Source organism: Danio rerio, chromosome 5 (genome assembly GCF_049306965.1).
Source record: "Danio rerio strain Tuebingen ecotype United States chromosome 5, GRCz12tu, whole genome shotgun sequence".
NCBI lineage: Eukaryota > Metazoa > Chordata > Actinopteri > Cypriniformes > Danionidae > Danio > Danio rerio.
This window is the reverse complement of record NC_133180.1, coordinates 73,460,991-73,476,620: the sequence shown is the minus strand read 5'-3', so window position 1 is coordinate 73,476,620 and position 15,630 is coordinate 73,460,991. Positions and strand designations below refer to the sequence as shown.

Sequence of the window (15,630 nt, the reverse complement as noted above, 5' to 3'; positions counted from 1 at the left end):
GTCCTCACAGCAAGAAGTTTGCTAGTTCGAGTTCCAGCTGAGTCAACGGGCATTTCTGTATGGAGTTGCATGTTCTACCCGTTAGTGCGGGTTTCCCTCGGGTGCTCCGGTTTCTCCCACAGCCCAAACACATGTGCTACAGGTGAATTGAATAAGCTAAATTGGCTGTAGTGTATAAGTGCGAGTGTGAATGAGTGTGTATTGATGTTTCCCAATACTGGGTTGCAGCTGGAAGGGCATCCGCTGCATAAAACATCCTGGAATAGTTGGTGGTTCATTCCGCTGTGGCGACCTCTGAGATAAGACTAAGCTGAAGGAAAATAAATGAAGCTACATGTATAATTAATATGATCCAGTATTTAAATCATAAAACACATTAAAATAAATTGTGAGTAATAAATTGTAACCACTTATACAAGTGTATCTGTTCAACCACAGCACAACATTGAATAAAAAAAAACACTTGTTTTAAAGGGAGATTATATTAACAGTGAAGGTTCAACAGGATGACTTCAAGTCATGATTAAAAACAGATCAATAGGAGAACAGATATGATAAGTGGATAAGTACAATGGGTCAAACACAAGATGAAAGGTTTCAGCAGGGTCAAAACAAAGAGTCCGTTCCCACAATACAAAGGTCAAAACTATTTATTCCTCAAATGGGAAGGTTTTACTCGATTAGTTCACCCAAAAATGAAAAACTGGTCATTATTTACTTCCCTTCACTTGTTCCGAACTTAAGTTTCTTTCTTCTGTTGAACACAAAAGAAGATATTTAGAAAAATGCTGAAAACCTGTAACCATTGACTTCTAAGGAATTTGTTTTTCCTACTGTGGACCCTTTAAAGAACTTTTTCTTCTTGCTGCATGGAGGGAGCCATAGTGACCGGAGTCCTCCGGTAGGATGCTTAGAACTTCCATTCACAAGTTTACAACTGGTAATTCTTGATCCGAAAATGGTTGTCAATACCTTTTTGAGTGGCTTACGGAGTGTTTTTGTGATCCACAACTTTGATTTTAAAGGTGTGTGTTAAAGCTGGTGTATTTCTGTCAGATACGCTTCAAGTGCGAGAGAAAAACGTTCTCTTAATGGGTCACGAAACACCAAAACACATTTTTTGAGCTGTTGACAGTCATATATGTGTCTCACGCTGCTATAGACACTATTAAGACACATATATGTCACTAAACAGTAAAAATTGGTTGTTTTTGCATTATTTCGAGAAAATTCGTACTTCCGGTTTGAAAGTAATTTTTGAAGCTGCATCACGGCCATGAGATCTTAGTGTGTATTCCAGCGTGTCGACTGGACGTCTGTACCTGGGAGTTCCTTATTACGTCTCTAAGTGTGCTGCATCCATTCGTGAGTATGACTTGGTTCAAACCAATCAGAGTGCTCTATTGTGTGTGCAACCTTATTAATATGCATGATCTCTTCGAAGACTGTTTGTACCTGAAACAATGTTCAGACGGCAGAGAGACGCCACGTTGTGTTGCAAAAAGAAGAGGGAAAAGAATAAGAATTGTTTGGGGATACGGGTCATCGGTGTTGCTTTTATAATGTGCTGCAGTGAAGGTTTAGTTTTCATTTTCCTGCTATGAGAGCGCAACTGGACTCACATGTGGATCAGTGCACGTGGCAGAAATACGTTTGTACTGAACATTGTTTACCCGAGAGCTTTTCTCATCTGGAAATGGTGAAATCCGGAATTGCTGCTCGTCTCCTTTAAAATAGACGCAGTTCCAGTATGTGTTGATTGTCCTGCCTCTACAGATTTGGTTAGTGTGTGCGATCAGTGCCCTTTCTTTGTTCATTCAGATGGCAAAGTTATAGTTCGTATCGTCAGCAGTACTCTTTTAGTGTTTAAAGACAGACCTTAGTCAAAATGATATCTAAGTTACTTAGTTTACGTTAACATTACTACAATATTATGGGCTGAAAGATCTGCTGTTAATGCTGCTCTCAGAGTGTAAACGTGAACACTGCAAGCAAACTATTGCGACCATCGTGTTTAATTTTCGCCGCATCTTGGGACAGGATAGTCTACACACACAGCTTTCTAAACAACCGAGTGCGTCTGAGTTACCGAGAAATGCAGAGTTTTTTTTTCTCTTATACAACGTGCGGTATTAAACATTCCACCGCCATTAAACACAGTCACCGTCTTTCTCCCCTGCGTGTGTGTTTGTTTTTCCTCTGTGAAAATCAGCCCGTGCCCAAATGGAAACTCCCATTTTTATTCAAATCCTTCCCCTTTTCCCTCCCCCGACACACCCACTTTCCTGACTTTTTCCAAACTAGTGGTGTGAAAACAACACCCTGCTGAAATGGGGGGTTTCATAGCCCTTAAACAGGTAACAAAACACATTTTTTGAGCTGTTGACAGTCATATATGTGTCCCACACTGCTAAAAACACTATTAGGACACATATATTTCACTAAAAAGTGAACATTGGTTGTTTTTGTGAATTTTGTTTACTTATTTTTATTTACATGTGTATGTATTTATATATGTTCATTCATTCATTTTCTTGTCGGCTTAGTCCCTTTATTAATCTGGGGTCGCCACAGCAGAATGAACCACCAACTTATCCAGCAAGATTTTACGCAGCGGATTCCCTTCCAGCCACAACCCATCTCTGGGAAACATCCACACAACCACTCATACACTACGGACAATTTAGCCTACCCAATTCACCTGTACCGCATGTCTTTGGACTGTGGGGGAAACCGGAGCACCCGGAGGAAACCCACGCGAAGGCAGGGAGAACATGCAAACTCCACACAGAAACGCCAACTGAGCCGAGGCTCGAACCAGCGACCTTATTGCTGTGAGTCGAACATGCTACCCACTGCGCCACTGCGTCGCCTATTTATATATGTATTACATCATTATTATACCAAAAATATTTGTTGTACTCTCTTATTGACTGCACTCTAATTTGACCAACTATGATGACTTTTCCGCTACTGAGAAACATGGAAATGTGAAAAGGTTCCATCAAAGTCGATGGTAACAGGCTTTCAGCTTTCTTCAAAAATCTTCTTTTGTGTTCAACAGAAGAAATGAACTCATATCCACTTTGAGGACGAGTAAATAGTGAGTAAATGTTCATTTCTGAGTGAACGATCCCTTTAAATGACCTTCTTGAATTCGTCGTAGAGAACCAGGACGATGGATCCCCCCAGACTTCTGAGCACATTGGACCAGGCGCCCTTAAAAAAGGCCTTTGGTCCCTCATTACGCGCGATCTTCCTCCAGCAATCAATGCTGCCGCTGTACATTACATCAGCTAAAATAAAATGGAAAACATGATTATATTTAACACTGGAAATGACCAAACACCCATTTTAGATGGAATAGAAAGTGACCGTCACCTCCTTTAAGTCCAGACTGCATCATCATGGAGCGCCGCACTGTGTCAAACGGGTACGATATGAAGCCAGCGACTATAGTGACAGTGTGAGCGATCATCCAGCTGACCGCAATATGAGTGTTCTCTGGGTCAGGTAACATGCCTGGAAAACATAGATATTATAAGAAGGGTATGAACGGAGGTGGGAGCCAGAAGTGGTTGGGACTTGAGCTCCTAGTGGGCTGTACAAACCTGGAGTTTTCATTTATTTAATGTCTCATACATGACACGTCTAACCCATAGTGTTTTATGAATGTGTACAACTCACTCGCTTCAAATGTTATCACTCGATTGAATGAACGTTATCAGTGGTTATCAGCTGATAGATATGGGCCAGTAGGGGCTTTCTGCTCAGGTAGGCTCAGAAGGCTGTTATCATCCATCCACATGGTTAATCAGCTATACTAATAGAGAAGTATTCAGATCCAGATCTGTTTTACTTTACTGTGACGGTTGGGTTTAGGCTTGGGGTAGGGGTAGACATTAATAAAATACAATTACAAATTCAAAGTGGGTAGCACGTTCGCCTCAAAGCAAGAAGGTCGCTGGTTCGAACCTCGGCTGGGTCAGTTGGCGTTTCTGTGTGGAGTTTGCATGTTCTCCCTGTGTTCGCGTGGGTTTTCTCCGAGTGCTCTTGTTTCCTCCAAAGTCCAAAGACATGCAGTACAGGTGAATTGGGTATAGGCTAAATTGTCTGTAGTGTGAGTGTTACTGTGTGTGTATGGGTGTTTCCCAGTGATGGGTTGCAGCCAGAAGGGCATCCACTGCGTAAAACATGCTGGATAAGTTGGCGGTTCATTCCGCTGTGGCGACACCAGATTAATAAAGGGACTAAGCTGAAAAATAAATTCATTCATTTTCTTGTCGGTTTAGTCCCTTTATTAATCCGGGGTCGCCACAGCGGAATGAACCGCCAACTTATCCAGCAAGTTTTTACGCAGCGGACGCCCTTCCAGCCGCAACCCATCTCTGGGAAACATCCACGCACACATTCATACACACACTCTTACACTAGGGACAATTTAGCCTACCCAATTCACCTGTACCGCATGTCTTTGGACTGTGAGGGAAACCGGAGCACCCGGAGGAAACCCACGCGAAGGCAGGTAGACCATGCAAACTCCACACTGAAAAATAAATGAATGAATATAATTCTTGTTAACTTCCAGCCGCAGCCATATGTGATCTATAGCTGATTAACCATGTGAATATATGATAACAGCCTTTTGAGCCTACTAGTAGGCGCAGAAGGCCCCAACTGGCCCATATCTTTCAGCTGATAACCATTGATAATGTCCATTCAATCCAGTGATAACATTCGAATTGGTTGCAACAACTACCCCAAACCCTTAACCCAACCTCACAGTAACCTGTTGTGTTTGATTAATATCTATACTACACCTACACCAACCCTCAACCCTGCCCAATTTGGGTGTAAGTCCCACTTGGAGATCACCCAGCCTACTTGTGGTGTAATCCCCCCCACTTGGAGGTCTTCGGTCTGCAGCGATACCTACTTGAATATTTCAGACAATTATGAATGTGGATACCATTGCAGTCAAAAATTGCAATGTTTATTTTGTAATTCTTTAGTTCAGAGATGCCCAAAGTAGGGCCCATGGACCAAAGACGGTTGATGTTGTCCATCCACAAGATGGCGACAAAGACCGCATAATAAACCGTAAAAAAAACAGCGTAAATTCAAACCACAGCTTATCAAATCATTATTAAACTGGCATCTCTATCTGGGTCGATCTCCCTCAAGCAAAGGTGCTTGTTTTGTTTGATTACAACTTGAAGCAACTGTACATGTACACAAAGTAGGAAAACACATTTCGCCGCACAGAAGATACCTTGCTAAGCCTCTCCCTGAACATTATCTGATAAGTTTATGGACATTTTCTGTGACCTGTAATACTAAACTGCTACTGAAACGCAGTCATTGACCTCTGACTGAAGTTCTTCTTTCGTTTGGTCAGAGAAGAACTGCTCCCACGTCTGAACCTGCTTTCCCACAAGGCTTATTTCTCCATTTTAATCAATTGGGAGTTTTGGTTCCTTGTCTGTTGCTTTTGGCTTGTTAATGCGGGGTAGACAGATGAGTCTGTATGTGTCTGTGCAAAATTGTAGAATAACACACTGTCACACTTACAACTTATGCATTTAGTTACAATACTTTAAATAATTGTGTTACTAAACTGTTTTATACTTAATTTTTTTGGGATGAGTTAAAAAAAAATAAATAAATAAAATCGTGGATATTTACATTAGATGTTGCCTGTGCTGTTGTTGTTAATTGGAAGGAATGCATCAACAGAGCCGCCATTTTAGTACAGGGTAGTGCTCCTTTGAAATTAATGTGGGACCTAGGTGTAGTGGAGGACTGCCCATCCGGAGTCATAGATATATAAACATATATACATATATCTTTGATCAGGGGTTTTCCCGGTGGTCAGTATGCAAATATTTCTTAAAATTCTGAAAATTATAATTTAAATCACTTTTCTACATCGATGGATAAGTGATCGCATGGGCGTTGCTGACAAAAAGCGTGAATTTGTGTGCATGGAAATGTACTATCCTCCCTCCAAAATCCAGCATCCTCAGATTGGCTTTGGTCTTGACTAGTGCGGTTTAATGACTTTTGTACTGAGAGCACTGTACAAATATGGCGGCGGAATTGACGCATGCTCAGGGTCTGTATGCGATAGCTAGTGTATATATCCATGGATATGCTTGAGCTCAAACACTCTCACTGGCAGAGCTGTGGTAAAACAAAACTCTATTGCTGTTTTTTGAAAAGGGGAGGAGCTACTCTATGTCCCGCCCTTTCTTCATTTTTCAGTTGAGATTACGCCAAACCAAAGTCCCTTTTGGACAAGTAATTTCACTTGGCAGACATTTTTGAAACACCTCTCTGGCAGTATGCTTAAATGGGGAAACAGCAAATTCTATAAAACTGATATCCAAGCTTACGATAGAATTTTATATTAGGAATCCCCCCCAAAAAATAAACAAATGTCTCTTTATGCCTAGTTCAGACTGCGTGATTTTAGCCCCGATTTTGGCTCGCCGACAGGTTTTGAGAAATCGCCGACAAATGCCTGAAATCACAGGCAAGTCGCTGCTCGTGCATGTGAGTGACAATCAAACAGTGTGAACTATCAAAGACGAGATCTGAGAGACTCGCCAATGCCTGGGAGATATTTGGCGTGCTAAATATCTGGAGCTGTCGGCGATTCAAATCATGCCGTGTGAATTGAGTTTTGACTGAAAATAACATCAGCGATCGCCTACAGCCAATGAGAGAGCAGCTTTCACTTGTGTGTGTGTGTGTGTGTGTGTATACCTGCTGCAGGCCAGCGGGAGGCTGGGGGAGAAGTTAAAAGCGCTCTTTTTCGGTTTATTTGGACCCACGAAATGGAGGAAAAACTAGTGGAGGTTTAACAGGACTCAGGAGCAACCGTGTCTGTTTGACGTTTTATACAGAAAGAAATTAGTTTATTATCAACGTTGAGGAGAAATGGCTAATTCCCTTTAAACCCAGGTGAGCAAATATGCACATTTTCTACCCCATTAAAGGCTTCTTTCTCATTATGTAGTTAATAACAAAACATATATTACGTGTTTTTGGCTGTGAGACGTGGTTTGCACGAAGTTGTCGGCGATTCTTCCTATAGTAAAGTCATGCAATCTGAAAGCCCCTGTAGCCGATCCATCTTGCAGTGTAAACAAAGCAGCGACGAAACGCAAGCCCAGATAGTCATGCAGTGGAAAACATCTGTGACACGACTACTTTGAAAATCATGCAGTCTGAACTCGGCATTAGTGTTATTTCTAAATGTCCAAATCACACAAAATCTGCAGAAAGTCCCCTCTAGAAATAAGCCCCTCCCCCGGACTATCGTAAGACTATAGCGATCGATGATTGGCGCCTTTACCAGGAGGCAAGGCTTCATTCACTTGATTAGCTGTTACACTTTTCCCCATTCAAAGCGATACAAGGGACATATCTTGCGTATTCTAGAGTCTTTAGTCAAACATCGAATAAAACAAGCACTTCACGGGACTTTTAACGTCTATTTTTACTCACACTTTGAGTATAGTATTTATAACAGATACTTTCATTACATTTTTGGAAAGTAAAGCTCCTTCAACTTGAGTATGATCTCATAGTACTCTTTCCACTACTGCCAAAACAAAACAAACAATGTTACCTTTTGCAGTGTCATAAATGCCGAAGTATGCCGCCCTGTAGATGATGATGCCTTGCACAGACACATTGAAGCCTTGATACAAGCCCCTCACACCATCAGACCTGTAGATCTTCACTAAACAGTTTGCGAGGCCCTTGAATTCTCTCCCCGCGGTGCCAGTTTTCCCCACATCGGCAGCCAGACGGGTTCTGGCAAAGTCAAGCGGGTAGACCAAACACAGAGACGTGGCTCCAGCCGCACCACCAGCTGCAAGGTTACCTGCGAAGTACCTCCAAAACTGTGTGCGCTGGTCAACGCCATCTAGGAAAATCCTCCTATACTTATCCTTAAAAGCGAAGTTGAGAGCCTGCGTCAGGAAGTAGCGGATGACGTTGGCCAAGTTTCCTCTCCAGAAAGACAAGAAGCCCTGCTCCCTAGGAATACGCACTACACAGTCTACAATGCCTTTGTATTGTTTGTCTGTGGTGATTTGTTTGCTGGCGTGCTGGACCTGCAAAAAAAGGACACCATTATCAATCAATTATTGTTAGTGCTGGGATTAATCGCGATTAAAGGCATGCAAAATAAGTTTGTGTTGACTGTGGCTGTGTGTTATAAACACTCACTGGCCACTTTATTAGGTACACCATACTAGTATCCTGTTGGACCCTCTTTTGCCTTCAGAACTACCTTAATCCTTCGTGGCATCGATTCAACAAGGAACTGGAAATATTCCTCAGAGATTTTGCTCCATATTGACATGATAGCATCATGCAGTTGCTGTAGATTCGTCGGGTGCACATCCATGATGCGAATCTCCCCTTCCACCACATCCCAAAGGTGCTCTATTGGATTGAGATATGGAGACTGCGGAGGCCATTTGACAGGGTGCGCGCGACGTGTCTGAAGAGCAAGGAGGGATGCGTTGGGGAGGGGTGAGAAGGGTGCGCAACGTATTTGAGGACCAGGAGGGAGACGCACGATTACCGGGAGACAAGGGATGTCTGGATTGACCTCCCACCCTACTCATAATTCTCTTTTTATATAGCCGTATGCCTAATACATATCCATAATACACTGTGATATAACCGGGCTCGGAACATATCGCTTTCTCACTTCAATTGATCCACTCAAGAGTTCGTTTCAATCGAGGCGAGACCACCTCATTCAGGCGATCTTCGAGCGATTGTTTAGGCGCAGATCCGAGCGTGATTGCTGGATTCACATATGCCAAACGAACCGCGCTAACTGGGCAAACGAGACGGGTTTCGAAACGAAAGTCTAGGTGTGAAAACTGTTACTGTTGCCTTTCTATTAGCTGGAACCAGTCTGGCCATTCTCCTCTGACATCAACATAGCATTTGCGCCCACAGAACTGCCGTTCACTGAATATTTTCTCTTTTTTGGACCATTCTCTGTAAACCTTAGAGATGGTTGTGCGTGAAAAACCCAGTAGATCAGCAGTTTCTGAAAAACTAAGACCAGCCCGTCTGGCACCAACAACCATGCCATGTTCAAAGTAACTTAAATCACCTTTCTTCCCCATTCTGATGCTCGGTTTGAACTGCAGCAGATTGTCTTGACCATGTCTACATGCCTTAATGCATTGAGTTGATGCTATGTGATTGGCTGATTAGAAATGTGCGTTATTAAGCAGTTGGACTGGTGTACCTAATAAAGTGGCCGGTGATTGTATATACCATCATATGTTAGTCTAGTCTAAAATCCCCTCAAGTGAGAATAACAACTTTTTTGCAAAGATTTTTTATTCAAAATTTTCTATTTCCATCACTTGTTTTTTTTTTTTAAATACGACTATTCAAAAAAATATATAAGCACAGGGTGATGGAAACCAAGCAATTGAACTGGATAAATTTTTCTGCATTTCATAAGAAACTAAGTTAAAAGTAAACAAATAATTCATAATAAATAACTTCATAACAGAAATTGTGAGTTTTAAGATCTTCTTCATACCCGTGTGAACTTTACACCATGAGTTAAGAGAAAGTCATTACAAAATTACCAGAGTCTTATGAATCATTTACCAAGGCAGCAGCAGATCAAAGGTAATCCAGTATATGTTTGGTTTTTTGAAACGAAAGATTGTTTTTCTTTGTAACACCTCAATGTGTCATCAAGAGTGACTCAGAACTGAATAAACCACCAAAGATCATGGTTTTACACTTAAAATCCTCTTTAATGTTCTGCCGAGTCACAATATTGGTATACCGGCCACTTTATTAGGTACACCTGTCTAACTGCTCATTAACACAAATTTCTAATCAGCCAATCACATGGCAGCAACTCAATGCATTTAAGCATTTAGACACGGTCTAAGACGATCAAGACGATCTGCTGCAGTTTAAACCAAGCATCAGAATGGGCAATAGAGGTGATTCAAGTGACTTTGAGCATGGCAAGGTTGTTGGTGCCAGACGGGCTAGTCTGAGTATTTCAGAAACTGCAGATCTACTGGGATTTTCACGCACAACCATCGCTAGGGTTTACAGAGAATAGTCTGAAAAAAATGGTCTCACCAAAAGTGGACAATAGAAGATTGGAAAAACATTGCCTGGTCTGATGAGTCTCAATTTCTAATGGGACATTTGAATGGTAGGGTCAGAGTGTGGTGTCAACAACATGAAAGCATGAATCCATCGTGCCTTGTATCAACGGTTCAGGCTGCTGGTGGTGGTGTAATGGTGTGGGGGATATTTTCTTGGCACACTTTGGGTCCATTAGTACCAATTGAGCATCATGTCAACGCCACAGCCTACCTAAGTATTGCTGCTGACCATCTCCATCCCTTTATGACCACAGTGTACTCATCTTCTGATGGCTACTTCCAGCGCACCATGTCATAAAGTGCAAATCATCCCAGACTGGATTCTTGAACATGACAATGAGTTCACTGTATTCAAATGGCCTCCACAGTCACCAGTCTCAATCCAATAGAGCAGCTTTGAGATGCGGGGGAACGGAAGAGTTCCATTATGGATGTGCAGCCAACAAATCTGCAGCAACTGCGTGATGCTATCATGTCAATATGGAGCAAATTCTCTGAGGAACCTTGTTGAATCTATGCCACGAAGGATTAAGGCGGTTCTGAAGGCAAAAGGAGGTCCAATCCAGTCCTAGTAAGGTGAACCTATTAAAGTGGCCGGATAGTTTTTTTTTACAGTATTTTCCAGTCATGTGTACGACTAAACAGTTTTATAGTGCTTTATTTTAAGATAAAGAGTCTTCATAGCATCTCAATGTATCGTCAGGAGACCTTTTATGAATCAGGAGGCGTTTCTGAATCTCCAAGGGTCAAGGTTTGCCACTAAAAATCCTCTTTAATGTTGTGCTGAAGAACAAACCATCATCTTTTTTTTCCTTTATTGCATGAACTATATTCCTTTACTCTTTATATCTCTTTATTATTTAACATGACAGGATATCGTGCAATTTTATCACATGATTATGAATGACATCATCTTACCCCAGTGGAAACTGCAAGTCGACAAAAATAGATCATGTAGATTAAAATCTGCTTTGTGCAGCATTCTAGCCCTCAATGTAGGCCTAATGTGATTTAGGCATAGTGTGCATCTACACATTTCTATATCTCTGAATGACTTTAAATTGTAGTTTTAGCAGACCCTAAAAATAAGGAGCTGAATTAAGCAACATAAGAAGTGTCTAAAAGATGACTTCAATTTAAAATGCAGTTGCTGTCAATAGACAAAGCATCTGTCTGCTGTAATATGAGAGTGTGGTCGTGTGTCAAGCAGATTCGTGGAAAAGGTGTGTTCATTTCTATAGCAACAATACCTCAATGGACCATTTCCATTAGCCCCAGTGTAAAGGTTATAAGGAGTAATATAGTCGTTTCATTCATTCATTTATTCATCCATTTTCCTTTGGCTTAGTCCCTCAGTCGTACTTTGTGATTCACTTTAGATCCATAATTTAGTAATAATATTTGTTTATTCATTCATTCATTCATTCATTCATTCATTCATTCATTTTCTTTTAGCTTAGTCCCTCAGTCGTACTTTGCGATTCATAATAGATCCATAATATAATAATAATATTCATATTAGATACATAATATAATACTAAAATTTATTCATTCATTCATTTGCCTTTGGCTTAGTCCCTCAGTCGTACTTTGTGATTCATTTTAGATCCATAATTTAATAATAATATTCATTCATTCATTCATTCATTCATTCATTCATTTTCTTTTAGCTTAGTCCCTCAGTCGTACTAGGCGATTCATAACAGATCCATAATATAATAATAATATTCATATTAGATACATAATATAATACTAATAATAGTTTATTCATTCATTCATTCATTTTCCTTTGGCTTAGTCCCTCAGTCGTACTTTGCGATTCATAATAGATCCATAATATAATAATAATATTCCAATTAGATCCATAATATAATAGAAAAAAATCATTCATTTATTTTGTTTATTCATTCATTCATTCATTCATTTATTCATTCATTTTCTTTTGGCTTAGTCCCTCAGTCGTACTTTGCGATTCATGTTAGATTCATAATGTAATAATAATATTCATATTTGATCCATAATATAATAATAATAATATTCATTCATTTTCCTTTGTCTTAGTCCCTTAGTCATACTTTGCGATTCATTTTAGATCTATATTAGATTCATATTAGATCTTTTTATGAAACAGATTTTACTTTTGCTTATTATTTTTTATCTTTTGCACTTGAGTATTTCAGTAAATTTCATGTATAGAATTGTCAAAATTGCTTAACTAACTTAAAAGTAATATTGCATATCAAGTTTTGTCTTCATTATAGATTTAAGTTCATTTTACTCTCTTTGTAGTTTTACTCAGAGAATTTCCTGATTAAAAACAATCAGGAAATCAACAAAGTGGATTTTTATTTATTTATTTGCTATAATTTGTACGTTAGCATACTAACAACGATATTAATTTTGTTGTAATTAAACATAAAGACCTTAATACTTGTTAACACAACACACAATTGACTCTTTATTTAAGTTTCATCTTACAAGAACTCAATGATAAAGGCGATGTTTACTATAAATGTACCACAACCATGCTGCATTGTTTGCTTCAACCTTAAATAACTCTTGCACAACATTAATCCTTAAATACCTCTTTAGCACAATATTCAGCTTTAATACCTCTCTTGCACAATTTCCTACACAGTCTCATGTAAAAGTACTTGTATGGCCTGTCTTATGTGTAGTTAAGTATCTTATAGTATATGTTAGTTATGCATAGTTTTTTTTAAAATAGCTCTTATGTCCAGTGTTGTGTTTGTATTTATGATTAATTTATGTAGCACCGTTGTCAAGACACAACATTTCGTTCCTCTGTATGTCCACGCATGTAGTGTAATGACAATAAAGCTCGACTTGTCTTGACAATTGTTTTTTTGAGCATCAATGTATAATTTTAAGTAGATAATGAACTCCAGTTGTTATAACATTATGTCATTACAGGTAACAACAAAGGTGATGTGTAAAACTGTGTAAATACAAAATAAAATTACCACAACACATGATGGAAACACAATAATCAAAATGTTGTATAGTATTTTTCACATTGATTTCCTTAAATATTCATCATAAACATCGCAAACAATTCCAATTTAAACAAATAGCCAACCTATAAGTTTAAGGTTTATTTTCTACAAACTTGAAGTGAGTACTAACGTAGAATTTAGATTTTTTAAATCTGTAATAGAATACAAGATTTCTATTTTATCAATGCATAAATGACAGAAGTTATGTCCACTAACATGATAACTATCTTTCAAGACCTTTTCTAAGCCTTTTATACCAATTTTATTTAAGCATTCAATTATTCTTTGTAATTATTAAACATTTACAGCATCATCACAAGAGGTAATTCACCGAAATAATACAACTTACTATTTACTCACCCTGAAGTGGTTAAAAAACATTTACGTGTTTCTTTTTTTCTGTTGAAGATGTAAACATGTAGCCATAGACCTCCATAATATAAAAAACAAATACTATTGAAGTCAGTGGTTACAGGTTAATGGTCCAGTTTTCTTCAGAATGTATTATTTTGTGTACAGCAGGAGAAAGAAACAAGTAAAGGCTGAGTATCATGTTTGGGTGAACTAACCCCTAACATGATCTAGACTAACCGAACACTAACAATAACAGACACACGAATGACAATGACAGTCATTAATTAAAATCAAGACGCCATATTATTAGTTAATATAACATACAACAAGTGTGTAAATATAAAGTGTACCTGTAGCAGAAGTTTGACTCTTTCTATAGGCGCAACAGCAGTTTCAGAAACGGCGGCGGCAACTCCTCCCGCCAAAAAATCCTTGGCGAATGAAACGACGGAGTCGCTCATCATTGCGGGATGTAATGCTATCGAAATGACCTTTTATGTATATATGTGTATATGCTCAATGACTCCTCTGAAGCCTCCATCGCGAGAAACAGCGGGGAGTCTGTTGTTTTGTTATTGGTCAATGTGTTCAGGCTACTGTCATAGGGAGGAGGAAACCCGAGCTGAGCTGTCACCTGCATACGTAAACATTTGGTTGCACTGACTCTTGATGGAAAAAAAACTTGCTTGTCAAGTTGATCAACCGGCATGCTTTTGTGTGTCTGGATTTTACAGATTTTTGTATCTAAATGTAAAACGAATACAGACAGATAAAGTCCAAACTGCTCATTAAAATGAGCTTAAACAACACGATGAGAGTTTTTTTTCGGGACAACTTTGTTTTATGTTCAATCTGCTTAAATTTGTAAAACAAACAAGTAAACGTATTTTCTTCATGTTGTCACAACACGGATTGTGTGGAACCCAGCATTTTTTACAGTGTAGCCAAAATAAGCCTAGTAGCTATTTCCAACACGCTTTAGCATATACTGTAGTGGTATTACCTAGGGCCAGACGGAATCTGCAGACGTTTTTTGCTATTTCTGCTGAGAATTTTGGTAAATCTGCGGATTTCTGTGGAATTATTTTGGGAGCATTATATTTAAAACCATAATATATGAAATAAAAAATAATATTCAACTTTTACTTAATGTTAAAATGCAAATACAATTAGATTAACTTGATTTGGTAAACAAAGCAAGTCTCTCATAAAAATATATCTCTACTAAAAGACAGAAAATATTACTGTACAAACTGCATTGTACATAAATCACATGAACATTTTCATATTAGTCTAGTATATATATACCACCAACAACAGTTTTGGAATTTGCTTTGAGACAAAGGTAAAGTTATAAGTAAGATGGATTTTCGTTACGTAAACCAGTTTATTAGAGATTCTTTTCACAATCAAAGTCATCAGAAATGAGAAATTGGATTTAACATCTTGAAAAGGGGTGTCCAAACTCAGTTCTGGAGGGCCGGTGTTTTGCATATTTTAGTTCCAACCCCCATTAAACACCTGAGCTATCCAATCAATCTCTTTATAGCTATACTAGTCTAGAAACCTCAGGAAGGTGTGTTGAAGAAAATCAGAGCTAAACTATGCAGGACAGTGGCCTTCCAGGACTTAATTTGGACATCCCAGACCTTGAATAAGACATTTTGGGATAAAGAAGTTATTAGGCTACACTTTTTTTTTTTTTATCTAGGAAAGGCTACTGATACCACCAACTACAGTTTTGGAATTTGCTTTAAGACAAAGGTAAAGTTATAGGTGAGAAGGATTTTCATTACGTAAACCAGTTTATTAGAGATGCTTTTCACAATCAAAGTCATGAGAATTGAGATGTTGGATCTACTATCTTGAACAGGGGTGTCCAAACTCGGTCCTGGAGGCCAGTGTCCTGCATATTTTAGTTTCAACCCTAATTAAACACTCCTGAGCTATCCAATCAATCTCTTTCTAAGTATACTAGAAACTTCATGAAGGTGTGTTGAAAGAAAATCAGAGCTAAACTATGCACGACAGCGGCCCTCCGAAACTTAATTTGTACATCCCTGACCTTGAATAAGACA

The 15,630-nt window shown here is 39.0% G+C and overlaps 1 protein-coding gene across 1 annotated transcript; it reads right to left on the bottom strand.

The window, feature by feature from the left end:
* Window positions 1-342: 342 nt before the first annotated feature.
* Window positions 343-14,163, bottom strand: si:dkey-251i10.1. Its single transcript, NM_001089554.2, has 4 exons — window positions 13,903-14,163; window positions 7,637-8,126; window positions 3,382-3,522; window positions 343-3,296 (listed from the first exon to the last, which is right to left on the bottom strand). The coding sequence occupies exons 1-4, from the start codon at window positions 14,011-14,013 to the stop codon at window positions 3,139-3,141; spliced, it is 900 nt and encodes a 299-aa protein (NP_001083023.2). The 5' UTR covers window positions 14,014-14,163; the 3' UTR covers window positions 343-3,138.
* Between the last annotated feature and the right edge of the window lie 1,467 nt (window positions 14,164-15,630).